This window comes from Salmo salar, chromosome 09 (assembly GCF_965601325.2).
Source record: "Salmo salar chromosome 09, fSalSal1, whole genome shotgun sequence".
Lineage (NCBI taxonomy): Eukaryota > Metazoa > Chordata > Actinopteri > Salmoniformes > Salmonidae > Salmo > Salmo salar.
Genome location: NC_138299.1, coordinates 89,677,176 through 89,703,676, shown reverse-complemented (window position 1 = coordinate 89,703,676; position 26,501 = coordinate 89,677,176). Strand labels below are relative to the sequence as shown.

Below are 26,501 nucleotides of genomic sequence, written 5' to 3'. Positions count from 1 at the left end.
TAAACACCCTACCCCTCGTCTTGTCTGAAGCATGTTGTTATGTGTGTTTGAGTTCAACCAATGAGAAGTAGCTAACAAAAGTTTCTCAAATTCAGCAGTAGACAATATTGACCACAGGGAGGCAGAGTGGCCATCATCATTTTTCCTATATTTTACTGTGAGCAGCTCTGAAACAGACTCGTCTGTTCACTATTTCCAACTAACTACAAGCCCTACACATACACACACTCACCCCCCCCTCTCTCTCTCACATTCATACACACTGTCTTTCTCTCCCCCTGTGTCTGTCTCTGGTTTTGAACTTTCCCTTTAAATATCCTCCCTAACGGGAAATAACGGTAGTAAGCTGCCTGCTACCGTCCGGTCAGGCTATCCGACTTCTCTACCATCAGTGAATTTACGTGCAGTCGGACAGGTGCTCGTGCTTTGCGATGAGAACGCTGTTGATATCACTCCTCTGGGTCCTCGGCGGGGTGGAGGAGACCGTGGCCGTACCTACCGTAGGCCTACCTGCCACGAGAGAGTTCTACATCGCCGCGGTTGAGATTGGTTGGGACTATCTCTACTGGGGCAGCGGTGACCCGTCGGAACAAAGGTGAAGTTCTATCAAGTCATTACCTAATATCTATCCCTTATTTGTTTGTTTTTTTGCTTTGAAGACTAGGTTTTGTTTAAGTATGTCGGGTTAAACGTCAATATTGTAGTAGACTTTTCTATTCAATTAAAAGTTGCAGATGTATATAACCTTTTAGGACATTTTATTTGTTTTCATGTTTAAATCATTGCATTATTTTTTTTAAATATGTAATTATCCATGTTGATTATTAACTTCTAGGAGGAGGACCAAGGATCCTGCTCAGAAATACATAAAAGCTGTTTATAGAGAATACACTGATTCCACATATTCAGTCCCCAAGCCTACACCAACATGGGCAGGTATGTGTACTCATTTTATGTATTAATTATGAATTACTTTAATTAGGTATATCTTTGAAATAAAATATATGCTACCACACACAGTGGTGTAAAGTACTTAAGTAAAACTACTTAGAGTACTACTTAAATAGTTTATTGGGGTACCTGTACTTTACTATTTATATTTTTGCCAACTTTTACTTTTACTTCACTACATTCTTAAAGAAAATGATGTACTTTTTACTCCATACATTTTCCCTGACAGCAAAAAGTATTCGTTACATTTTGACAGGAAAATGGTCCAATTCACACACTTATCAAGAGAACATCCCTGGTCATCCCTACTGCCTCTGATCTGGCGGACTCACGAAACACAAATGCTTTGTTTGTAAATTATGTCTGAGTGTTGGAGTGTGCCCCTTGCTATCCGTCAATAAAAATAACAAAAATTAAATGGTGCTGTCTGGTTTGCTTAATAAGATTTTGTAATGGTTTATACTTTTACTTTTGATACTTAAGTATATTTTAGCAATTACATTTACTTTTGATCCTTATATTTAAAACCAAATACTTTTAGACTTTTACTCAAGTAATATTTTACTTTTACTTGAGTCATTTTCTATTAAGGTATCTTTACTTTTACTCAAGTATGACAAGTGAGTACTTTTTCCACCACTGACCACACACACACACAGAGAGAGAGAGAGAGAGAAACAGAGTGCTTTGTGTTGCAGGTATCCAGGGTCCGGTGATCCATGCCCAGGCCAGTGACAGGGTGGTGGTGCACTTTAAGAACCTGGCGTCCCAGCCCTACAGTATCAGCCCTGTGGGGGTCAGCTACTGGAAACAGTCTGAGGGTAATGTCTATATGTCTACCTACTAATTTACTACTGGAAACAGTCTGAGGGTAATGTCTTTATGTCTACCTACTAACTTACTACTGGAAACAGTCTGAGGGTAATGTCTTTATGTCTACCTACTAACTTATTACTGGAAACAGTCTGAGGGTAATGTCTTTATGTCTACCTACTAACTTATTACTGGAAACAGTCTGAGGGTAATGTCTTTATGTCTACCTACTAACTTATTACTGGAAACAGTCTGAGGGTAATGTCTTTATGTCTACCTACTAACTTATTACTGGAAACAGTCTGAGGGTAATGTCTTTATGTCTACCTACTAACTTATTACTGGAAACAGTCTGAGGGTAATGTCTTTATGTCTACCTACTAACTTATTACTGGAAACAGTCTGAGGGTAATGTCTTTATGTCTACCTACTAACTTATTACTGGAAACAGTCTGAGGGTAATGCCTTTATGTCTACCTACTAACTTATTACTGGAAACAGTCTGAGGGTAATGCCTTTATGTCTACCTACTAATTTACTACTGGAAACAGTCTGAGGGTAATGTCTTTATGTCTACCTACTAACTTATTACTGGAAACAGTCTGAGGGTAATGTCTTTATGTCTACCTACTAACTTATTACTGGAAACAGTCTGAGGGTAATGCCTTTATGTCTACCTACTAATTTACTACTGGAAACAGTCTGAGGGTAATGTCTATATGTCTACCTACTAGCTTATTACTGGAAACAGTCTGAGGGTAATGTCTATATGTCTACCTACTAATTTACTACTGGAAACAGTCTGAGGGTAATGTCTTTATGTCTACCTACTAACTTATTACTGGAAACAGTCTGAGGGTAATGCCTTTATGTCTACCTACTAATTTACTACTGGAAACAGTCTGAGGGTAATGTCTATATGTCTACCTACTAGCTTATTACTGGAAACAGTCTGAGGGTAATGTCTATATGTCTACCTACTAATTTACTACTGGAAACAGTCTGAGGGTAATGTCTTTATGTTTCCCTTTCTAACTTACAACTGGAAACAGTCTGAGGGTAATGTCCTTAGGTGTTTAGGTGTTTAGTCTCAGGGTCCTTAGGTTAGTGATGAGCTTTGAGGGCACTATGGTGTTGAACACTGAGCTGTAGTCAATGAATAGCATTCTCACATAGGTGTTCCTTTTTGTCCAGGTGTGAAAGAGCAGTGTGGAGTGCAATAGAGATTGCATCATCTGTGGATCTGTTGGGGCGGTATGCAAATTGGAGTGGGTCTAGGGTTTCTGGGATAATGGTGTTGATGTGAGCCATGACCAGCCTTTCATTTCATGTCTACAGACGTGAGTGCTACAGTCATTTAGGCAGGTTACGTTGGTGTTCTTGGGCACTGGGACTATGGTGGTCTGCTTGAAACATGTTGGTATTACAGACTCGATCAGGGAGAGGTTGAAAATGTCAGTGAAGACACTTGCCAGTTGGTCAGAGCATGCTCAGAGTATACGTCCTGGCAATCCGTCTGGCCGGTCTTACTCGCATCGGCTATGGAGAGCGTGATCACACAGTCGTCCGAAACAGCTGACGCTCTCATGCATATTTTAGTGTTACTTGCCTCGAAGCAAGCATAGAAGTTATTGAGCTTGTCTGGTAGGCTTGTGTCACTGGGCAGCTCTCGGCTGTGCTTCCCTTTGTAGTCTGTAATAGTTTACAAGCCCTGCCACATCTGACGAGCGTTGGAGCCGGTGTAGTACGATTCAATCTTAGTCCTGTATTGACGCTTTGCCTGTTTGATGGTTCGCCGGAGGGAATAGCAGGATTTCTTATAAGCTTCCGGGTTAGAGTCCCGCTCCTTGAAAATGTATTTGTTCAATTTGAGGTGAGTAATCACTGTTCTGATATCCAGAAGCTCTTTTCGGTCATAAGAGACAGTAGCAGCAAAATTATGTACAAAATAAATTACAAACAATGCAAAAAAACGAACAAAACAGCACGTTTGGTTAAGAGCCAATAAAACAGCAGCCATCCTCTCTGGCGCCAAATGTATCCAATGTGTGTGTGCCAGTATCTGCTATGTCAGTCTCTGTGTGTACACATGTATATTCCTAGCAATATATCTCTTTCTCTCTAGGGGCCGGATACGATGACGCCACGTCTAGCCAGGAGAAGGAGGATGATGCTGTTGCTCCAGGAGGATACTACAAGTACGTCTGGGACATCAACCCTAAAGACGGTCCGACCGTGGGAGACCCAGAATGCCTCACCTACTCCTACTCCTCCCAGGTGGACACTGTACAGGACTTCAACTCTGGGCTCATCGGGGCTCTGCTCATCTGCAAATCAAGTTAGAGACACAACTTTATTCCTGCTATGTTACTCCCTCACACCTTACGGCCAGATACACCACAACTTTATTCCTGCTATGTTGATCCCTCTCACCTTACGGCCAGATACACCACACCTTTATTCCTGCTATGTTACTCCCTCACACCTTACGGCCAGATACACCACAACTTTATTCCTGCTATGTTACTCCCTCACACCTTACGGCCAGATACACCACAACTTTATTCCTGCTATGTTGATCCCACACACCTTACGGCCAGATACACCACAACTTTATTCCTGCTATGTTGATCCCTCACACCTTACGGCCAGATACACCATAACTTTATTACTGCTATGTTGATCCCTCACACCTTACAGCCAGATACACCATAACTTTATTACTGCTATGTTGATACCACACACCTTACGGCCAGATACACCATAACTTTATTCCTGCTATGTTGATACCACACACCTTCCACAACTTTCTCTCTACGTTTCACACTCCCCTTACAGTACAGTCAGACCCACTGTGACACATATTTGCCTGGTAAAGGAGGAAACGAATGTGGCTGCTGGACTCATAGCTGACTGGGACTTATTATGTGCTCTGCTCTCAGTCATACAGTGATCATATCCTACCTAATGGAAAGGCTATGTGAATAGAAGGAGGTCTGAATCACATAAATGCCTTACTAAGTAGGGATTGTCAATAGTTTACTGCACATTTTGAAGCTTAATCCCCAGACTACCACATGGCCTGACTATTAAACAAATGAGTAATCTGACCAAATAAGTAATTTGAACAAATGAGTAATTTCACCAAATGCATAATTTCACCAAATGAGTAATTTCACCAAATGCGTAAATTCACCAAATGTACCCTGTGATATTCAGAGCAATCAACTAATGTGTTACCTGTATTCTCTGCTTCCCTTGGGTTCTCCCAGCTGCATTTACAGATAATGGAGTTCGGAAAAGCAGAGAGTTTATTCTGCTCTTTGCTGTTTTTGATGAGAGTAAGAGCTGGTACGGAGAGGTGGGGAGTTTCCGGGAAAGATTTAAGAAGGCCAATGCGAGAAAACAGTACCACACTATCAATGGATACGTCAACTCAACTTTACCAGGTCAGGAGCTACTTTAGCATGTTACTGTATAGAGTCAAAAGTTCAGTCCTGTTGTCAAGTATGTTCAAATAGAAAACTCAAAAATATGTTTTTGTGTGGGTTGGTTGTTTGGTATGTGTTTAGGTCTGACGATGTGCCAGGGACGAGATCATGTGTTCTGGCATCTCATTGGAATGGAAACGGCTCCAGAGATCCACTCCATGCTGTTTCAGGATCACAGTCTACAGGTACATCAGATAATTCAAGTTTAAATCAGGGCTTACTTAAAGCGGTCAACAAATCATTACTAATGGTCAACCAAGATTTTCCTTTTCAGAATGTTTTGCCAATTAAGTTGTTATAAGTCATTTGTAAGAATGTGTAACCAGTTCAGCAGCATTTCAGTCTGAGCCTAACTCTACCCTTGTCATTCCAGGTGATGGCCCACCGTAAGGTTACTGTGGAGATGACCCCTATGACCTTCACCACAGCGGAGATGAAGCCCAGCACTCAGGGGAAGTTCCTCATCAGCTGTCAGATCCAAGCACACCGCCACGGTAAGAGTATGTTCTCTCAAAGTTGTGAAATAAAGTTTTGATCAATTTGAAAGATCCCAATTTGATTTAACACTCCTGTGTAAGGTAACAGAGTGAGACTTAAACATTTGAGCCAGTTGCATGAATAATTATGTTGTTGAGAATGTGCTCTAAGGTGTTCATAAGGCATCTATAAGGTGTCTTATGAGGTGCTATAAGATGTCTTTGTATATCTTTGTTCCAGCGGGCATGAGTGCAGTCTTTGAGGTGGAGGACTGCCCAGAGCCTGTGACGGTACCCGGCCCTGACGTGCGTCAAGTCCAGCAGTCTGAGAATGAGGAGGACTATGAATATGGAGATGACATGTTTGAGACATTTGTGTTTAAGCCTGTGAAAAGTCGGGCTGTGGGGCGCTCCCGAGGGGGGAAGAGCAAAGTCTGGGTCCATTACATTGCTGCTGAGGAGATCAGTTGGGATTACGCACCCCACCTCAGCCAGGCAGACAGGTACAAAACCCCACTTTAAGGAGACAGGTACAAAACCCCACTTTAAGGAGACAGGTACAAAACCCCAACTCAGTTAAGGAGAACGGTATGAAACCTCACCTCAGTTAAGGAGACAGGTACAAAACCCCACTTTAAGGAGACAGGTACAAAACCCCAACTCAGTTAAGGAGGCAGGTACAAAACCCCACCTCAGTTAAGGAGACAGGTACGAAACACCACCTCAGTGAGAGAGACAGGTACGAAACCTCACCTCAGTTAAGGAGGCAGGTACGAAACCCCACCTCAGTTAAGGAGGCAGGTACGAAACCCCACCTCAGTTAAGGAGACAGGTACGAAACACCACCTCAGTTAAGGAGGCAGGTACGAAACCCCACCTCAGTTAAGGAGACAGGTACGAAACCCCACCTCAGTTAAGGAGACAGGTACGAAACCCCACCTCAGTTATGGAGACAGGTACGAAACCCCACCTCAGTTAAGGAGGCAGGTACGAAACCCCACCTCAGTTAAGGAGACAGGTACGAAACCTCACCTCAGTTAAGGAGGCAGGTACAAAACCCCACCTCAGTTAAGGAGACAGGTACAAAACCCCACCTCAGTTAAGGAGGCAGGTACGAAACCTCACATCAGTTAAGGAGGCAGGTACGAAACCCCACCTCAGTGAGAGAGACAGGTATGAAACCCCACCTCAGTGAGAGAGACAGGTATGAAACCCCACCTCAGTTAAGGAGACAGGTACGAAACCCCACCTCAGTTAAGGAGACAGGTACGAAACCTCACCTCAGTTAAGGAGACAGGTACGAAACCCCACCTCAGTTAAGGAGACAGGTACAAAACCCCACCTCAGTTATGGAGACAGGTACAAAACCCCACCTCAGTTAAGGAGACAGGTACAAAACCCCACCTCAGTTATGGAGACAGGTATGAAACCCCACCTCAGTTAAGGAGACAGGTACAAAACACCACCTCAGTGAGAGAGACAGGTACGAAACCCCACCTCAGTGAGAGAGACAGGTATGAAACCCCACCTCAGTTAAGGAGACAGGTACAAAACCCCACCTCAGTTAAGGAGACAGGTACAAAACCCCACCTCAGTTAAGGAGACAGGTACGAAACCCCACCTCAGTGAGAGAGACAGGTATGAAACCCCACCTCAGTTAAGGAGACAGGTACAAAACCCCACCTCAGTTAAGGAGACAGGTACAAAACCCCACCTCAGTTATGGAGACAGGTACGAAATCCCACCTCAGTTAAGGAGGCAGGTACAAAACCCCACCTCAGTGAGGGAGACAGGTACAATACCCCACCTCATTTAATTAAGGAGACAGGTACGAAACCCCACCTCAGTTATGGAGCCAGGTACAAAACCCCACCTCAGTGAGGGAGACAGGTACAAATAAAATTGTATTTGTTACATGCGCCGAATACAACAGGTGTAGACCTTACCGCTTACTTACAAGCCCTGAACCAACAATGCAGTTCAAGAAATAGAGTTAAGAAAATATTTACTAAATAAACTAAAGTAAAAAAAATGTAATAAAATTGGGGTAGAAGCTGTTAAGGAGTCTTTTGGTCCTAGACTTGGCGCTCCGCTACCGCTTGCCATGCGGTAGCAGAGAGAACAGTCTATGACTTGGGCGACTGGAGTCTTTGACAATTGTTTGAGCCTGTCTCTGACACTGCCTAGTATATGGGTCCTGGATGTCAGGAAGCTTGGCTCCAGTGATGTACTGGGCCATACACACTACCCTCTGTAGCGCCTTATGGTCAGATACCGAGCAGTTGCCATACCAGGCAACCGGTCAGGAGGCTCTCAATGGTGCAGCTTTAGAACTTTTTGAGGATCTGGGGATCTGGTCTCCTAAGGGGGAAAAGGTGTTGTCGTGCCCTCATCAAAACTGTCTTGGTGTGTTTGGACCATGGTAGTTCGCTGGTGATGTGGACACCAAGGAACTTGAAACTCTCGACCCACTCCAATTCAGCCCCGTCTATGTTAATGGGGGCCTGTTCAGCCCTCCTTTTCCTATAGTTCACGATCAACTCCTTTGTCTTGCTCACATTGAGGGAGAGGTTGTTATCCTGGCACCACACTGCCAGGTCTCTGACCTCCTCCCTATAGGCTGTTTCATCATTGTTGGTCATCAGGCCTACCACTGTGGTGTCGTCAGTAAACTTAATGGTGATGTTGGAGGCGTGCTTGGCCACGCAGTTGTGTGTGACAGGGAGAACAGGAGGGGACTAAGCATGCACCCCTGAGGGGCCCCAGTGTTGAGGATCAGTATGGCAGATTTGTTGTTGCCTACCCTTGCCTACCCAAGTCCAGGATTCAGTTGCAGAGGGAGGTGTTTAGTCTCAGGGTCCTTAGCTTAGTGATGAGCTTTGTGGGTAATATGGTGTTGAACGCTGAGCTGTAGTGAATGAACAGCATTCTCACATAGGTGTTCCTTTTGTCCAGGTGTGAAAGGGCAGTGTGGAGTGCGATTGAGATTGCGTCATCTGTGGATCTGTTGGGGCGGTGAGCTAATTGGAGTGGGTCTAGGGTTTCCGGCACGATGGTGTTGATGTGAGCCATCAGTGAAGACACTGTGCATGTTTTGAATACACGTCCTGGTAATCTGTCTGGCCCCGCGGCTTTGTAAATGTTCACCTGTTTTAAGGTCCTGCTCACATCGGCTACGGAGAGCGTAATCACACAGTCGTCTGGAATAGCTGGTGCTCTCATGCATGCTTCAGTGTTTCTTGCCTCGAAGCGAGCATAAAAGGCATTTAGCCCATCTGGTAGGCTCGCGTCACTGGGCAGCTATCGGCTTGATTTCCCTTTGTGGTCCATAATAGTTTTCAAGCCTTGCCACATCTGATGAGCGTCAGAGCCGGTGTAGTAGGATTCAATCTTACTCCTCTATTGACGCTTTGCCTGTTTGATGGTTCTTCTGAGGGCCTGACTGGATTTCTTATATTAGTGTCCGACTCCTTGAAAGCGGCAGCTCTAGCCTTTAGCTCGGTGCGGATGTTGCATGTAATCCATGGCTTCTGGTTGGGATATGTATGTACGGTCACTGTGGCGACGATGTCGTTGATGCACTTATTGATGAAGCCGGTGACTGAGGTAGTATACTCGTCAATGCCATTGGATGAATCCTGGAACATATTCCAGTCTGTGCTAGCAAAACAGTGCTGTGGCGTCGCATCTGCGTCATCTGACCACTTCCGAATTGAGGGAGTCACTGTAACTTACTGCTTTAATTTTTGCTTGTAAGCAGGAATCGGGAGGATAGACTTATGGTCAGATTTGCCAAATGGAGGGGGTGAGAGAGCATGCGTCTCTGTGTGTGGAGTAAAGGTGGTCTAGAATGTTTTTCCTCTGGTTGCACATGTGACATGCCGGTAGAAATTAGGTAAAACAGGTTTAAGTTTGCCTGCATTAAAGTCCCCGGCCACTAGGAGCGCCGCTTCTGGATGAACATTTTCTTGTTTGCTTATGGCCTTACATAGCTCGTTGAGTGTGGTTTTAGTGCCCGCATTGGTTTGCGGTGGTAAATAGACGGCTACGAATAATATAGATGAGAACTATTTTGTTAGATAGTGTGGTCTACAGCTTATCATGAGGTATTCTACCTCAGGCAAGCAATACCTCGACACTTCTTTAATATTAGACATCGCGCACCAGCAGTTATTGACAAATAGACACACGCCCCCATCCCTCGTTTTACCAGACGTAGCTGCTCTGTCCTGCCGATGCACAGAAAAGCCAGCCAGCTCTATACTATTCGTGTCATTGTTGAGCCACATCTCGGTGAAACATAAGATATATACAGATGTTTTATGTCCCATTGGTAGGATAGTCTTAATTGTAGGTTTTCCAGTTTGTTTTCCAATGATTGCATGTTGGCCAAGAATACGGAGGGTAGTGGTGGTTTACCTACTCGTCGGCGAACTCTTACAAGGCACCCCGCCTTCCACCCCCTTTTTCTCCGTCTTTTCTTCATGCGAATTATGGGGATTTGGGCCTTGTCTCGACAAAGCAGTATATCCTTCACAGAAAAAATCTTTGTCCAGTTCAAGGTGAGTAATCACTGTTCTGATGTCCAGCAGCTCTTTTCGGTCATAAGAGATGATAGCAGCAACATTATGTACAAAATAAATTATAAACAATGCAAAAAAAACATTATCACAAAACCCCCCCTCAGTGAGCGAGACAGGTACGAAACCCCACCTCAGCCAGGGTGACAGGTACGAAACCCCACTTCAGCCTGGGTGACAGCTAGGAAACCCCACCTCAGCCAGGGTGACAGGTACAAAACCCCACCTCAGCCAGGGTGACAGGTAGGAAACCCCACCTCAGCCAGGGTGACAGGTAGGAAACCCCACCTCAGCCAGGGTGACAGGTACGAAACCCCACCTCAGCCAGGGTCACAGGTAGGAAACCCCACCTCAGCCAGGGTGACAGGTAGGAAACCCCACCTCAGCCAGGGTGACAGGTACGAAACCCCACCTCAGCCAGGGTGACAGGTAGGAAAGAGGGTAAAGGGGCGACAGAGAGGGAGAGGGGGGGGGGGGGGGGGGGGGGTGAGAGAAAGGAAGAGTGGGAGTGAAATGGAAAATAAGAGTTCAGATGGGAGGGAGGACGGAGAAATGGAGAGGGTCAGAGAGAGTGTGTATAGCCAGAAAAAGACTAGGACAGGAAAGGGAAAGAGTTCATGATCCTAAAAATACTGATACTACTGTCTCTGTGTTCCAGTCAACTGTTATCGGAATACTTCCCCAGGGGTCCTCATCAGCTGGGTCATGAATATAAGAAAGTGGTATATGTAGAATACACTGACCAGACCTTCACCAAGAGGAAATCACCTGTTAAAAGACTGCTGGGACCACTGCTCAGAGGACAGGTGGACGAACACTTCCAGGTGTGTGTACCACAATCAACAAAACAAACAAACAAAAAAGATGTATCTGAATAGATAGCAAAGATCATTCTAATTGTTTCTTCAGATAGTGTTCAAGAACCTGGCAAGTCGTCCTTTCAACATGTATCCAAACGGCCTCACCAGGATTTTTCCACTGAGGAAAACAGGGAACGGTAAGAACTGGCAATATGATAAGATGAATCAAGATAATATTACTGACTATGCATTTAGGTTTGGAATCATAACTAAATATTTTATGGAATAGTCATCATATCCGGTGTGTTTATATGTTGAGGTCTGGAGAAACTCATAAAAAGTTTTATTAGTGTAATAATCATTCTGTTAGACTAATAAAATCTCTTAGTCTCTTAGTCATTCCTAAATCATTAGTCATCCCTGTCCCCCCCGGTGTGTGTGTGTGTGTGTGTGTGTGTGTGTGTGTGTGTGTGTGTGTGTGTGTGTGTGTGTGTGTGTGTGTGTGTGTGTGTGTGTGTGTGTGTGTGTGTGTGTGTGTGTAGAGGGTGAAAAGGACCTACGCTCCCTAGCTGTACCCCCCAACGGGACATATGGGTACGTGTGGAAACTAACAGCAGAGGATGGGCCCCTGGAGGGAGACCCCCAGTGTCTGACCCGTCTGTACCAGAGTACCATCAACCCTGAGAGAGATCTGGCCACTGGCCTCGTAGGACCCCTCCTCATCTGCAAGAAGGACTCCATGGACACCAGGGGGCGGCTGGTGAGAATCGACACTTAATGTTTTTTTTTGTTTTTTTCACCTTTATTTAACCAGGTAGACAAGTTGAGAACAAGTTCTCATTTACAATTGCGACCTGGCCAAGATAGAGCAAAGCAGTTCGACACATACAACAACACAGAGTTACACATGGAGTAAAACAAATATACAGTCAATAATACAGTAGAAAAATAAGTCTATATACAATGTGAGCAAGTGAGGTGAGATAAGGGAGGTAAAGGCAAAAAAGGCCATGGTGGCAAAGTAAATACAATATAGCAAGTAAAACACTGGAATAGTAGATTTGTAGTGGAAGAAAGTGCAAAGTAGATGACACATAGGGTTGGTTTTTCAGACACAGATTAAGTCTAGTCTTGGAATAAGAATAACTTTCAATGAAGAATAGAGATGTGTCCCTGAAACTGGCCCAATATGACATATCAGTGCATTATCTCTCCTGCAGTTTGATCAAGTCATAGAATGATAACTTAGATGTTGTTGTTTGTGGCAGTGTGAGATGTTGTGGTTATCATAACCTAAGATGTCCAACTTGCAGGTGGGCCCAGATAAAGTGAAGCAGTTGATGTTTGCTGTGTTTGATGAGAACAAGAGTTGGTACATCAATGACAACATTCAGAAGTACAGCAAAGACCCCTCCATGGTCAACCCTACAGACCCTGACTTCTACAACTCCAATGTCATCTACAGTAAGTGAGGTTTTCATGCCTGGTTATCTTGGTTCTTGATGAAAGTGGTGACAAATGTCTGCTCTGTCACCCTTTTTGTGTGCTATGTTTTTTATCTTGATCTCGTTTTTGTTTACAGACGTGAACGGGATTATGTTCAATGGGCAGAAGGTCCAGGTGTGTAAGGATGACGTGACCTTCTGGCACCTGGCCAACGTGGGGACGCAGAGCGACTTCTTGTCCGTCTACTTCACAGGAAACCCCTTCATGAAGGACAACGTGTACGAGTCCGTCCTCACACTCTTCCCAATGTCCGGCGAGACCGTTACCATGGAGACCGAGCTAATCGGTAAGGTCAAAGGTCAAATGATCCTACTGCAGTTGTATTCAGTAGGCATCAAATGGAAGAACATATTTTAAACCGGGAGGTGCTACAGGTCCATTAAGAACACAGGTTTTCACTATGGTGCGTCCTACTAAAACCTGACCCTGACCTGAGAGGTGTTTTCTGGAGCGTTGTGAGCTGATGTTTTTTTCATCCTCAGGTGAGTGGGAGATCAGTGCATTCGACGGCAGTCTGAAAAGCCGTGGCATGAGCGCCCGCTACTCCGTCCTGTCTTGTAACGTTGAACTGCTGGTGGACAATGAAGACGTAGAGTATGGCCTGGAGGACGTCCTGCCTGACTACGTAGACCACTTCTTCAAACCCAGATCCCTCCACCCCCAGCCACAGAACAGGACCGTAGCTGTCAGAGTCTGCAGGAAGCAACCTGGCTTAAACCAGAACACAACAACACCGCAAACAGGAAATGACACAGATAACGAAGTCGCCATCGGAGAATCAGGGGACCACGGGTCTGATAATAATGTCACATTTAAGGCAGGGGACCAGAGGTCAATCTGTGAGGTCAGGTATGTGACGGTGTCGTCTACTGACGAGGAGGCCAACCTGCTTTCCCAGGGAGGGATCCCCACAGATGTTCTGGAGCAACTGGAGAAGGACGGGGAGTGGAAAGCTTCAGAGAACCAGGAGGGAGGGGACCTGGGTGGGGAGCAGGGGGGGAACGGGAGACAGAGATGCCAGGCCGGGTTGGAGGGTGGAGAGAATGGAGAGCGCAACAAGCTGGTGGAGAACTGTGAGGAGGAGGTGCTGAAGGAGTGGAAGGGTCGGGTGTATGGGGAGGAACTAGAGCAGGAGCAGAGAGAGGAGCAGAAGGTGGAGGTGTTGGATCAGCAGGAGGAGCAGGAGGCGCAGGGTGAGGGGTTCTTAAAGGTGCAGGAGCAGAGGGAGAGGCAAAAGGGGGAGCTGGATCGAGATTCACATCCCCTAACCACCAATCACGCAGATAAGGACCCTCTACTCTTGGAGTTAGACGGATGGATGGATCTGGACCCCCTGAACAAAACTTTGGAAGCTCTCCCGGATCAGCTGAAGGTGCAGCAGCAGAGGGAGGAGCAGAAAGCTGGGTATGTGCATCCCCTAAGCAACAACACTCACACAGAGCCGGACACCCCTCTACTGGATTTGTTGGATCTAGACTTCTCCAATGTCTCCAAAGACAACGAGACGGCTCCCAGGAACGCAGTGTCTTTGGAGTATGATGACTATAGTGAGGAAGACACTGGGACAGCCTACATAGGGACAGAGGAAAACCTGGACCTGAGGACCACTGATGGACAATACCGCAGCTACTACATCGCTGCACAGGAGATCACATGGGACTATGGGATCAGGAAACCACATCAGCTCATAAAAACAAGGTAGTGTTTGGCTTTTGTAAGTATCTGGTTTCTTGGACACTTATGCTTAGTCTTTGGGGAGCACTTTCAATGAAGAATCTCAATTGAATATGCTTTTTAGTCTAGAACTAGGCTTAATATCTCTTAAATAATTATGAATAGATCCACCATTGAGCACAAAAACAACACTTGTTACAGAATATTTTACAAAAAAATAACATCTGGCCCCATCTGTTTGACTATTCATTTTTGATAGGTTTCTAAAAAATCATGTTTCTGATTGATCAGCTCAGTTTAAAAGTAAAGGAAAAGCTGCTCTCTAGTAGCTCCAATGCAATCATTTATTTACCAACGTTTCAACTGCAAGCTGTATTTTATCAGGGTATTGATCAACGGCAAGCTGTCTTTTATCAGGGTATCGATCAACGGCAAGCTGTATTTTATCAGGGTATTGATCAACGGCAAGCTGTCTTTTATCAGGGTATCGATCAACGGCAAGCTGTCTTTTATCAGGGTATCGATCAACGGCAAGCTGTCTTTTATCAGGGTATCGATCAACGGCAAGCTGTATTTTATCAGGGTATTGATCAACGGCAAGCTGTCTTTTATCAGGGTATCGATCAATGGCAAGCTGTATTTTATCAGGGTATTGATCAACGGCAAGCTGTCTTTTATCAGGGTATCGATCAACGGCAAGCTGTCTTTTATCAGGGTATTAATCAACGGCAAGCTGTATTTTATCAGGGTATTGATCAACGGCAAGCTGTCTTTTATCAGGGTATCGATCAACGGCAAGCTGTCTTTTATCAGGGTATCGATCAATGGCAAGCTGTCTTTTATCAGGGTATTGATCAACGGCAAGCTGTCTTTTATCAGGGTATTTATCAGCTAATCAACTTTCAACTGTTCCCTCCCCAGAGAGAGGCGTAGGGGAATGAGGAAGTTCCTGGTGGAATATAAGAAGGTGGTGTTCAGGGCCTACAGTGAAAGAGACTTCCAGATTCCCGTCACCAGAGGAGAGCTGCAGGAACATCTGGGACTCATGGGCCCTATCATTAAAGCTGAGGTCAATGACCTCCTTACTGTGAGTGGAGATCAATGATCATCTTATTAATTCACAGATGTTTCAAATCAATTCATATTTTAGTGGCCTTAGCTCAACTACTACTAACCTCGTCAAGGTGTTTCGGAGTTCTTGGTGTAATGGCTAAGGTTCTGGACAGTTGCAGGAACCCTGGTTTGAATCCCAGTTGCATTACCCCCTGAATTCACTGCAATATTATTTTCATGGCATCTACTCAGATATCAGATTCTGTGTGTGTTCTGCTGTTAAACATTGACCTGATCTTAATCTTGATCCTGTTTTTAATCTTGATCCTGATCTTGATCCTTATCTTGATCTTGACAGGTGACCTTCAAGAACATGGCGTCCAGGCCCTACTCCCTGCACCTCCATGGGGTGTATGATAAGAGCCAGGGTGATGGTCAATCCTCCGGGGACAGGGTGGCGGGGGTCCCTGGGGAGGCGGTCCAGCCTGGGGAGGTCAGGGTCTACACCTGGAGGATCACCAGGAAGCAGGGGCCCACCGCTGCAGAGTTTGACTGTAAGGCCGGGGCCTACTACTCTACACAGAATAAGGCAAGTGTCACTGTCAACACTTACTGTATATTACAAAGCTAGCTCATAGTTAGGCCTCATAAGTGTATTTTATTTTCCTTAGATAGCTTATCAGTGTTGTGACATGCTTTTCCCTGCATGCACGTATTGTTCTGGCGTGTGTATTTGACTGTGTGGCTTTGTGTTCTGTTCTCACCCCTGCAACAGGAGAAGGACCTCCACTCTGGTCTGATTGGCCCCTTAGTAATCTGTAAACCAGGCACCCTCCACCCCCAACTGAACCTACAGCCCAACCTACAGGAGTACGCCCTCCTCTTCCACACCTTCGACGAGACCAAGAGCTGGTACCTGGACGAGAACATCCGTCAGTACTGCACCCCGCCCTGCCAGGCCCAGAAAGATGACCCCTGGTTTCAGCTCAGCAACAAGTTTGCAGGTACAGTAGAGTTATTCAGACTCCCTCCTAATGTCAATAATAGTTTCATAATAAATTAATAAAAATAGATTTCTAGTGAATTTCTCTGTTTGTTTAGGTTCATACTCATATCTGATCGATTGTTTGTGTTTGAGATTCATTTATCTGGAAAATCTTTCCATGTTACCTTAGCCATAAACGGCTACGTGGCAGAGACACTTCCTGGTCTGACTGTAGCCCAGCACCAGCAAGTCAGGTGGCACCTGCTGAACGTTGGGGGCGACGGGGAGTATCACACCGCCCACTTCCACGGTCTGCCCTTCAGCATTCACAAGGAGCAAGAGCATCGCATGGGGGTGTACAACCTCTATCCTGGTAAACACACACACTAAGAAACACACACACACACACAGCCACAGTTACCACACACACACACAGCCACAGTTACCACACACACACACAACCACAGTTACCACACACACACACAACTACACAACCACAGTTACCACACACACACATAAACACACATACACATGCCCACACAATAAAATAATAGTCAATCAAGAATGTCACCTGTCCCACCTTGGTCTCTGCCCACCTCTCCAGGTGTGTTTGGAACAGTAGAGATGAGGCCGGCCACGGTGGGGACCTGGATGGTGGAGTGTACAGTAGGAGAGCACCAGCTGGCCGGCATGAGGGCTAAACTACTGGTCTACAACCCACGTAAGTAGCCTACCACACCTCACAACCCATGTAGGAACCACAAATCCCAACTTATGTAGGTACCACAACTCCCAACTTATGTAGATACCACAACTCCCAACTTATGTAGGTACCACAACTCCCAACTTATGTAGGTACCACAACTCCCAACTTATGTAGGTACCACAACTCCCAACTTATGTAGATACCACAACTCCCAACTTATGTAGGTACCACAACTCCCAATCTATGTAGGTACCACAACTCCCAACTTATGTAGATACCACAACTCCCAATCTATGTAGGTACCACATCTCCCAACTTATGTAGGTACCACAACTCCCAACGTATGTAGGTACCACAACTCCCAATCTATGTAGGTACCACAACTCCCAACTTATGTAGGTACCACAACTCCCAACTTATGTAGATACCACAACTCCCAACTTATGTAGGTACCACAACTCCCAATCTATGTAGGTACCACAACTCCCAACTTATGTAGGTACCACATCTCCCAACTTATGTAGGTACCACAACTCCCAACTTATGTAAATACCACAACTCCCAACTTATGTAGGTACCACATCTCCCAACTTATGTAGGTACCACATCTCCCAACTTATGTAGGTACCACAACTCCCAATCTATGTAGGTACCACAACTCCCAACTTATGTAGGTACCACAACTCCCAACTTATGTAGGTACCACAACTCCCAATCTATGTAGGTACCACAACTCCCAATCTATGTAGGTACCACAACTCCCAACTTATGTAGGTACCACAACTCCCAACTTATGTAGATACCACAACTCCCAACTTATGTAGGTACCACAACTCCCAATCTATGTAGGTACCACAACTCCCAACTTATGTAGATACCACAACTCCCAACTTATGTAGGTACCACAACTCCCAATCTATGTAGGTACCACAACTCCCAACTTATGTAGATACCACAACTCCCAACTTATGTAGGTACCACATCTCCCAATCTATGTAGGTACCACAACTCCCAACTTATGTAGGTACCACAACTCCCAACTTATGTAAATACCACAACTCCCAACTTATGTCGGTACCACATCTCCCAACTTATGTAGGTACCACATCTCCCAACTTATGTAGGTACCACAACTCCCAATCTATGTAGGTACCACAACTCCCAACTTATGTAGGTACCACAACTCCCAACTTATGTAGGTACCACAACTCCCAATCTATGTAGGTACCACAACTCCCAACTTATGTAGGTACCACAACTCCCAACTTATGTAGGTACCACAACTCCCAACTTATGTAGATACCACAACTCCCAACTTATGTAGGTACCACATCTCCCAACTTATGTAGGTACCACAACTCCCAACTTATGTAGGTACCACAACTCCCAATCTATGTAGGCACCACAACTCCCAACTTATGTAGGTACCACAACTCCCAATCTATGTAGGTACCACACATAGTTACCTCACAACAGCCTTACTCAGTAGACTGAGACAGAAGTGTGAAATATGTTCTTTGAAATGTCTTAGAATGGCATTGTTGGCTATTCTTTTGTGAAATGTGGACAATATAAATAATAAAATGTAATTTCCTGTGATTGCCTGGCAGGATGCATCCAGCCTCTGGGGTTGAGGTCAGGAAGAATAGACAATTCCCAGATCACTGCATCAGACCACATAGGTAAGCAAGCTTCAGCAATGCAAGAATGTAACCACAAGAATGTTACTACACACCTCTCAAACATTATAGCTGATGTGTGGTGAGCGTTTTGACAGAAAAAAGGTTGCCATGCATTACCTTAGGGTGTTTCACAGTGGTGGTAGAATAGGTGAGTTTCCCTCCTTACTATGTAAAGGCACTTTGAGCACATGGAAAAGCGTTATGTAAATCCAATAAATTATTATTACTAATTATGAAGTTATTTCACATCAGAAAGTAGGCTCGTACACAGTAAACGCATAAGTAAGCCTCTAGAATGGAGATATGTTGCCGTGATGAATCAGTGACTTACTGTTTATGAAAACTTTACTCTGTGTTAGGCCTGCATAAAGTTAGCCAGTGTGATTGAATGCATATATGTGTTTTCCAGGTAACTGGGAGGCCAGGCTGGCGAGGCTGGAGCTATCTGGTTCTGTCAACGCCTGGATGGGCGCGGATCAGAAATCATGGATCCAGGTTCAACAATAAAATTCCTGTTCTCCTATGAAATATCTTGTAGATTGAAAGGCCCTCTGATTTAGCTGCCCAATTTCGATTCAATCAATAGATTTTTTTACTCATGAGAAAAATTGGAATTGGGATTTCAGTTCACTTCCTGAATTGACTGAATTGAAATGGAACTGGCCCCAACCCTGGTCTCCTGTTGTGTCTTATATGCAGGTGGACCTCCAAAGACCCACACTGATCCATGGGATCCAGACCCAGGGTGCAAGAGCCTCTCTGGGCCTGAAGGACTACTTCATCATGTACTTCACCCTCTCCTACAGCCTAGACCAGGAGACCTGGACTAACTACAGGGGGAACAGCACCACGCCAGCCTACGTCAGTACCTTACATGTACCTTAACCATCTGAAATAGTACCTACTGGCTAGTACTGTAACCACAAAGCATGAGCTTAATTGTTTACCATACAAACCATCAGTCAGAGAGAGCAGGTGCACTTATGTTTTTGTTACTGTAAATGTCATCAATGCCTAAAATATTTCAGGGTAATTCTATGCAATACTGTGGTGTCCTGTACTCTTACATTGTATGTTCTGTTTCAACCTCCTGTTATCTCTCTTAAAGGCGCACACACTCATTTAACATGTACATCCCCCATACTACCATGCTACCTCTTGTACTTACTGTTAATGATAGAACTTCTGTTTATTTCAGATATTTAACGGTAACCTGGATGGCTCCAAGGTGAAGGAGAACCATCTGTCTCCCCCCATCCTGGGTCGCTACATCAGACTGCAGCCTGTCACCATCCAGAGGAACCCTGCTCTTCGCATGGAGCTGCTGGGCTGTGACGTCAACAGTGAGTAACTGTGGCCGTTAGGAACACCTTTGTAACAGTTTGTAACAGCTCAGATCACATTTAGTGGTGGTGTATGTTGTGATTAGATGATGTGATGTAGCTGAGGTTGAGAGGTACATCATCAGGTAGTCCGTGATCGGGGTCAGGGGCCGGGGGAAGGGAGGCGGTGCAGGGACGGATAGATCTCAGGTGCTGGTGAATAGAATCCCTTAGAGAAGGAAGAAGGAAAATAAAAATCTCTGTGTGTGTGTGTGTGTGTGTGTGTGTGTGTGTGTGTGTGTGTGTGTGTGTGTGTGTGTGTGTGTGTGTGTGTGTGTGTGTGTGTGTGTGTGTGTGTGTCTCAGGCTGCTCCTTCCCCCTGGGTCTCCAGAGGAGGTTGGTTCCAGACAGCAGCTTCAGAGCCTCCTCCTTCCTGCAGACTTGGAGGCTCTCCTGGAGCCCCGCCCTCGCTCGCCTCCACCAGGATGGCAGCGCCAATGCATGGCGCCCCAAGGTACACACGCACACACATATACAACAACACAGAAGCTCACAAGAAACACACACCCAAAGTCAATCCACACACACCGTCACCTCCCTCTGTTACCGGCATTTCTATTTTTCCATGATGTGTCAAGTCTCTCTCTCTCTCTCTCTCTCTCTCTCTCTCAATTCAATTCAATTCAATTCAAAGTGTCTTTATTGGGAAACGTGTTTACATTGCCAAAGCAAGAGCAATAAACAATAAACAAAGTGAGAAGAATTTAACAGTAAATGTTGGAAGGTTTAAAAAAGGTAGACATTTCATGTATTATATTATCAGTTATATACCAGATATTATCAGTTATATTAGCTATGTTGCCTTCTTCAAAAAGCTAGTGGAAAGTTCATATCCTATTGATGTTTTAACACTTTGCAAATATTTGTGGTACGAATACTATGGGAAGATAAATAAACAGATAAATATTGGTGGTATTTACAGTAGTGTTTGTTCTTCACTGGTTGCTCTTTTCACATGGCAACAGGTCACAAATCTTTCTGCTGTGATGGCACACTGTTGTATTTCACCCATTAGAAATGGGAGTTTATCAATTTAACTATTTTTGATTTGTTTTCTAATTCTTTGTGGATCTGTGTAATCTGTGGGAAATATGTGTCTCTAATATGGTCATACATTTGGCAGGAGGTTATGAAGTGCAGCTCAGTTTCAACCACATTTTGTGGGCAGTGTGCACATAGCCTGTCTTCTCTGTTTTTGTAGAGAGACTTTTTGTGGAAGGTACTACACCGCGCACAGACCCCCTCACGCACTCAATGTTGTCGAGATACATTGAGTTTCCTTGTAGGCCTATTTGGCAGGGAAACTGTGAAGCCAGCTCTACAGCCTGTTTCTGAATGAGTCTTTTATTAAAGAATGTGAAACAATGTTTCTGTTAGATCCTTTTCATGACATCATGGTATAGCTGTTCTTTATATGGCCTAAAATAAATGTGTTCATATGGTCAGAATATTATCTGTAGGTTTTAATGAAAAACAATAAGCATTCACATTTAATAACAGACTCAGGTATTCTGCCACTGTGTACTCTCTGTTTAGAGACAGATAGCGTTCTAATTTGTTCTGTTTTTGGGTTGATTCTTTCCGGTGTTAAATAGTTCACTATTTGCTTTCTCATAATTTGGTTGTGTCTAATTGTGTGCTGTTCTGAGGCTCTGTGGGGTCTGTGTTTGTGAGGGGACTCTTCTCTAGGTTAATCTCTCTGTAGGTGAGGGCTTTGTGGTGGAATGTGTGGGCATCGCTTGCTTTTAGGTGGTTGAAGGATTTAACAGCTTTTTTCTGGATTTTCATAACGAGGTAGTATAGTCCTAATTCTGATCTGCATTGTTTGGGGGTTTGTGTTCTACACAAAGTATATTTTTGCTGAATTCTGCATGCAGAGTATCAATTGGATGTTTATCATATTTTTTTAATTATTGGTTGGTGAGCGGACCCCAGACCTCACAACCATAATGGGCAATGGGTTTTATAACTGATTCAAGTATTTTTAGCCAGATCCTAATTGGGATGTCGAGGTTCATGTTCCTTTTGATGGCGTAGAAGGCCCTTCTTGCCTTGTCTCTTAGATTGTTCACAGCCTTGTGGAAGTCACCTGTGGTGTTGATGTTTAGGCCGAGGTAGGTGTAAATATTTGTGTGCTCTAGGGCAACAGTGTCTAGATAGAATTTGTATTTGTTGTTCGGGCTACTGGATCTTTTTTGGAACACCATTATTTTTGTCTCACTGAGATTTACTGTCAGGGCCCAAGTCTGACAGGGCCCAGGTCTGTCAGGGCCCAGGTCTGACAGGGCCCAGGTGTGGCAGAAACTGTGCAGAAGATCTAGGTGCTGCTGTAGCCCCTCCTGGGTTGGGGACAGAAGCACCAGATCATCTGCAAACAGTACACATTTGATTTCTGAGTCCAGTACGGTGAGGCCAGTGTGCTGCAGACTGCAGCCATTTTAACATTTGCTCAGTACATTGTTTTCACTGAGGACATGTTAGAGTCTGCTGTTAATGATAATGCATAGGATTTTTCAGAGATTGGTTTTGACCCAGATTCCACGGTAATTATTGGGGTCAAATTTGTCTCCACTTTTATGGATTGGGTCCTTGGTTCCAAATATTGGAGAAGATGCCTGAGCTGAGGATGATGTTAAAGCGTTTATGTATAGCCAATTGGAATTTGTGATGTGTATATTTTATCATTTTATTTAGAATACCATCAACACCACAGGCCTTTTTGGGTTGGAGGGTTTTTATTTTGTCCTGTAGTTCATTCAATGTAATTGGAGAATCCAGTGGGTTCTGGTAGTCTTTAATACGTTTTTGCTGTTTGTTCTTTGTTATAGAGCTGAAAAGATGTGGTTTATCCGTACATTTCCATTTTGGATAGGTAGCTTTTTGTGTTGTTGTTTGTTTAGTGTGTTCCAATTTTCCCAGAAGTGGTTAGATTCTATGGATTTTTCAATTACATTGAGCTGATTTCTGACGTCCGGTTCCTTCTTTTTCCATAGTGTACAGTACCAGTCAAAAGTTTGGACACACCTACTCATTCAAGTTTTTTAAAATTTATTTTTACTATTTTCTAAACTGTAGAATAATAGTCAAGACATCACAACTATGAAATAACACAGTGTTAACCAGCATCTGGGCCTAGCTGCTCTGCTGTGCACAGTGTTAACCAGCATCTGGACCTAGCTGCACGGCTCCCGAGAGGCGCAGCAGTCTAAGACAATGCATCTCAGTGCTAGAGGCGTCACTACAGACCCTGGTTGTATCCTGGGCTGTATTACAACTGGCCGTGATTCGGAGTCCCATAGGGCGGCGCACAATTGGCCCAGCATCGTCCGGCGTTAGGGTTTGGCCGGGGTAGGCCGTCATTGTAAATAAGAATTTGTTCCTAACTGACTTGCCTATTTAAATAAAGGTTAAATAAAGGTTAAATAAAAAACGCTGTGCACAGGGTTTCTATTAATGTATTGCACCTCCTATAACCCTCCCCCCTTCCTCCCTCCTCCTCCAGGCCAATAACCCCCATGAGTGGCTGCAGGTGGACTTCCTGGTTATGAAACGCATCACAGGGGTCGTCACTCAAGGGGCGTGGTCTATTCTGACTCAGATGGTGGTGACAGAGTTCTCCGTAACCATTAGCGACAACGGCCACTCCTGGTCCAACGTGTTTGATGAGGGAACGCAAAGAGAGAAGGTATCACACATAAATCTGATGATAATGAGTGATGTATCACAGGCTACATTTCAGTACACACACACCTTCCTTAGCATGTAGGGGAAAATGTGATCCGAAACCTCAGAGAAAATGCCACCAAAGCAGATTTACGAAATCTGATTTTGTAAAGAGCACAAACAGTGACAACGCTGTAACATCTTTAACTTTTCGAGTTTACGAACTGGGTTTTGTGAGCCAGCTTTGTTTGACTCTGCCTCCTTCTTCCTCCCAGATGTTCTTGGGGAACAGTGAGCCAGATGAGGAGATGCTGAACCTCTTTGATCCTCCTCTGTTTGCCCGCTTCATACGGATCCACCCCAAAGGCTGGGTCAACGACATAGCCCTGCGCCTGGAGTTCATGGGCTGTGACACCCAGCAGAGACACTGAGAGACAGGGCAGGGGGCCTCACTGTGCAGCTCCACACTCAGGCCCACCTCACCTTTGTCTCTTCTATTTAATGAGCATAGCAGTGACGTGATGATCATGAAATAGTCATGTCATTGATGGATGAACAGAGTGAGTGAAGTTTAAAAGGTTTGTTTTGCCAGGATCAGAGTCATATATGATATGCTGCTGTAGTAAGTGTCTATTGATGAACTGAGAACAGCTCTTAGGTCTGGTCACTCCACTATCAACAGTATAACACATTACGTCAGTTTATGAAGACTGACTCTCACAGACGGTTTGTCTCATGTACAATATATACTACTACAAACACTATGACTTCAGACATTCCAGATGTGATCAAATACATGTAAATAGTACAGTATAACAATTATTTCTGTCTGGATGTGACTGTGACTACAGTAATCTGTACAGTACTGTATGTATATGCAATGTATCATATGCACTGAGGGGAGAGGGATAGAGTTTATATTGTTAAATAAAAATGTGAATTATATCAAGCCTGGTCCCAGAGGTCAGTGTTGCGACACTCCCCTGCATGCACACACACATCCTCCCATGCTTTCTCATCATGTCCTGTTCACCATCTCCCTTCCGTGACAGGAAGCAGTTTTGTCTTTGTTTTTGTTTTGTTCCTTTGCTCCAGCAAGGGGGATATTGGCAGTGGCTCGGTGTTTCTCTATGATTAGGGAGGGTTGTTTCACATTCCTTTACCTCATTCCCGTCTCTCCAGACTGTTATTCAGTCTTATCCACTTCTCACAGTCTCTCAAGCCATTGGCAAGTGCGATTGATTTGGTATAAAAACAGACACGGAGAGAGGAAGACAGCAGTGTGTGTATATGAGAGAGAGGGAGAGAGAGAGAGCAGTGTGTGTATATGAGAGAGATGGAGAGAGAGAGCAGTGTGTGTATATGAGAGAGAGGGAGAGAGAGAAAGACAGCAGTGTGTGTGTGAGAGAGGAAGACAGCAGTGTGTGTGAGAGGGAGAAAGACAGCAGTGTGTGTGAGAGAGAGGAAGAGAGAGCAGTGTGTCTGTGAGAGGAAGAGAGCGAGCAGTGTGTGTGAGAGAGGAAGAGAGAGAGCAGTGTGTGTGTGAGAGGAAGAGAGAGCATTGTGTCTGTGTGAGAGAGGAAGAGAGAGAGCAGTGTGTGTGTGTGAGAAAGGGAGTACAGTGAGCAGTGTGTTTGTGGACACCGGGCACATAAATCCTCTCGTTATCAGCCCCGCACTGAGGAAGTTGACCACAAAGCCGTGTTGTTTGGTTTGGATTGGAGAGAACAGACAGACAACACTGCTGGATAAATGTTGGCAAAAACATCCCACTAGGCACAAACTGGTTGAATCAATTGTTTCCACGTTATTTCAACCCAAAAAATCTGTGATGACATTGAATCAATGTGGAAAACTGATTGGATTTGAGAGAGAAAATAAATCAGCGTAAGGGCATGTATTTTTTTCACCCAATTTTTTACCTAAATCCAATGACATGTTGGCAATTTTGATTGATTTCAAGTTGAATTCACATTAGTTGACAACTCAACCAAATATAGATGTTGAACTGACGTCTGTGCCCAGTGGGATGACAGACAGAAACATGTCACACTTTATCCCTGTCCAAACAATAACAGAACACAATCCCTATCACCATGGGAACAGAAACATGTATATTCACCTGGTTTTCACTCCAATAAAACCTTAATAGGTCTTAATCATACTAGTGTCCTGTCCAGGGGATGTACTTGTACATGAAGCTTCCTCACGCTACAAAAACAGGACATGGGCCCTAAGAGGACAGGAGACCGGCCCATATGGGCATGTTAGGGCCTTTCTGGTTCGGACAAGGCAGAACTTACTTTACTTAGTCATGTAAGCAATGATGACTGGACTCATTGGACTTTTTATTTGGCAAACCCTCTTCTCTGTGTGTGTAAGTTAGTTTGTAACAACAATACAAATCATGTGACACCAATACAAATCATGTGACACCATCAAAGGACCCTTAGGACTTCTAGTGTCAGATTGGCGTGAGAGAAGTTTCAGAAGAGAAAAGCAGTTAGTAGTCCCTAGTGGTAGGAGTCACACCTACTGTGGAAATAGCCATATGATTTATGTTACATCTCTTCCTCCTGGAACCTCAGGGCCCATGTCCACAGAACAATCATTCCCCAGGAATCCTGAAGCGCACACACACACACACACACACACACACACACACACACACACACACACACACACACACACACACACACACACACACACACACACACACACACACACACACACACACAC

General features: G+C 44.6%; 1 protein-coding gene across 2 annotated transcripts; it reads left to right on the top strand.

The window, feature by feature from the left end:
* The first annotated feature begins 66 nt into the window (after positions 1 to 66).
* Positions 67 to 24,707, top strand: LOC106612066 (venom prothrombin activator pseutarin-C non-catalytic subunit). Of its 2 annotated transcripts, XM_014212881.3 has the most exons (26): positions 67 to 595; positions 836 to 936; positions 1,650 to 1,772; positions 3,890 to 4,102; positions 5,037 to 5,213; positions 5,337 to 5,440; positions 5,629 to 5,749; positions 5,973 to 6,234; positions 10,970 to 11,135; positions 11,221 to 11,308; positions 11,654 to 11,871; positions 12,425 to 12,575; positions 12,694 to 12,903; positions 13,100 to 14,315; positions 15,213 to 15,378; positions 15,703 to 15,933; positions 16,120 to 16,348; positions 16,520 to 16,702; positions 16,934 to 17,050; positions 18,646 to 18,717; positions 19,127 to 19,212; positions 19,417 to 19,578; positions 19,916 to 20,060; positions 20,405 to 20,553; positions 23,602 to 23,784; positions 24,038 to 24,707. In XM_014212881.3, the coding sequence occupies exons 1-26, from the start codon at positions 432 to 434 to the stop codon at positions 24,191 to 24,193; spliced, it is 5,193 nt and encodes a 1,730-aa protein (XP_014068356.2). In that variant the 5' UTR covers positions 67 to 431; the 3' UTR covers positions 24,194 to 24,707. The 2 variants fall into 2 exon arrangements, with proteins under 2 accessions (XP_014068356.2, XP_082812176.1); XM_082956050.1 differs by lacking the exons at positions 67 to 595; positions 836 to 936; positions 1,650 to 1,772 and adding an exon at positions 2,813 to 2,823.
* The last annotated feature ends 1,794 nt before the right edge of the window (positions 24,708 to 26,501 follow it).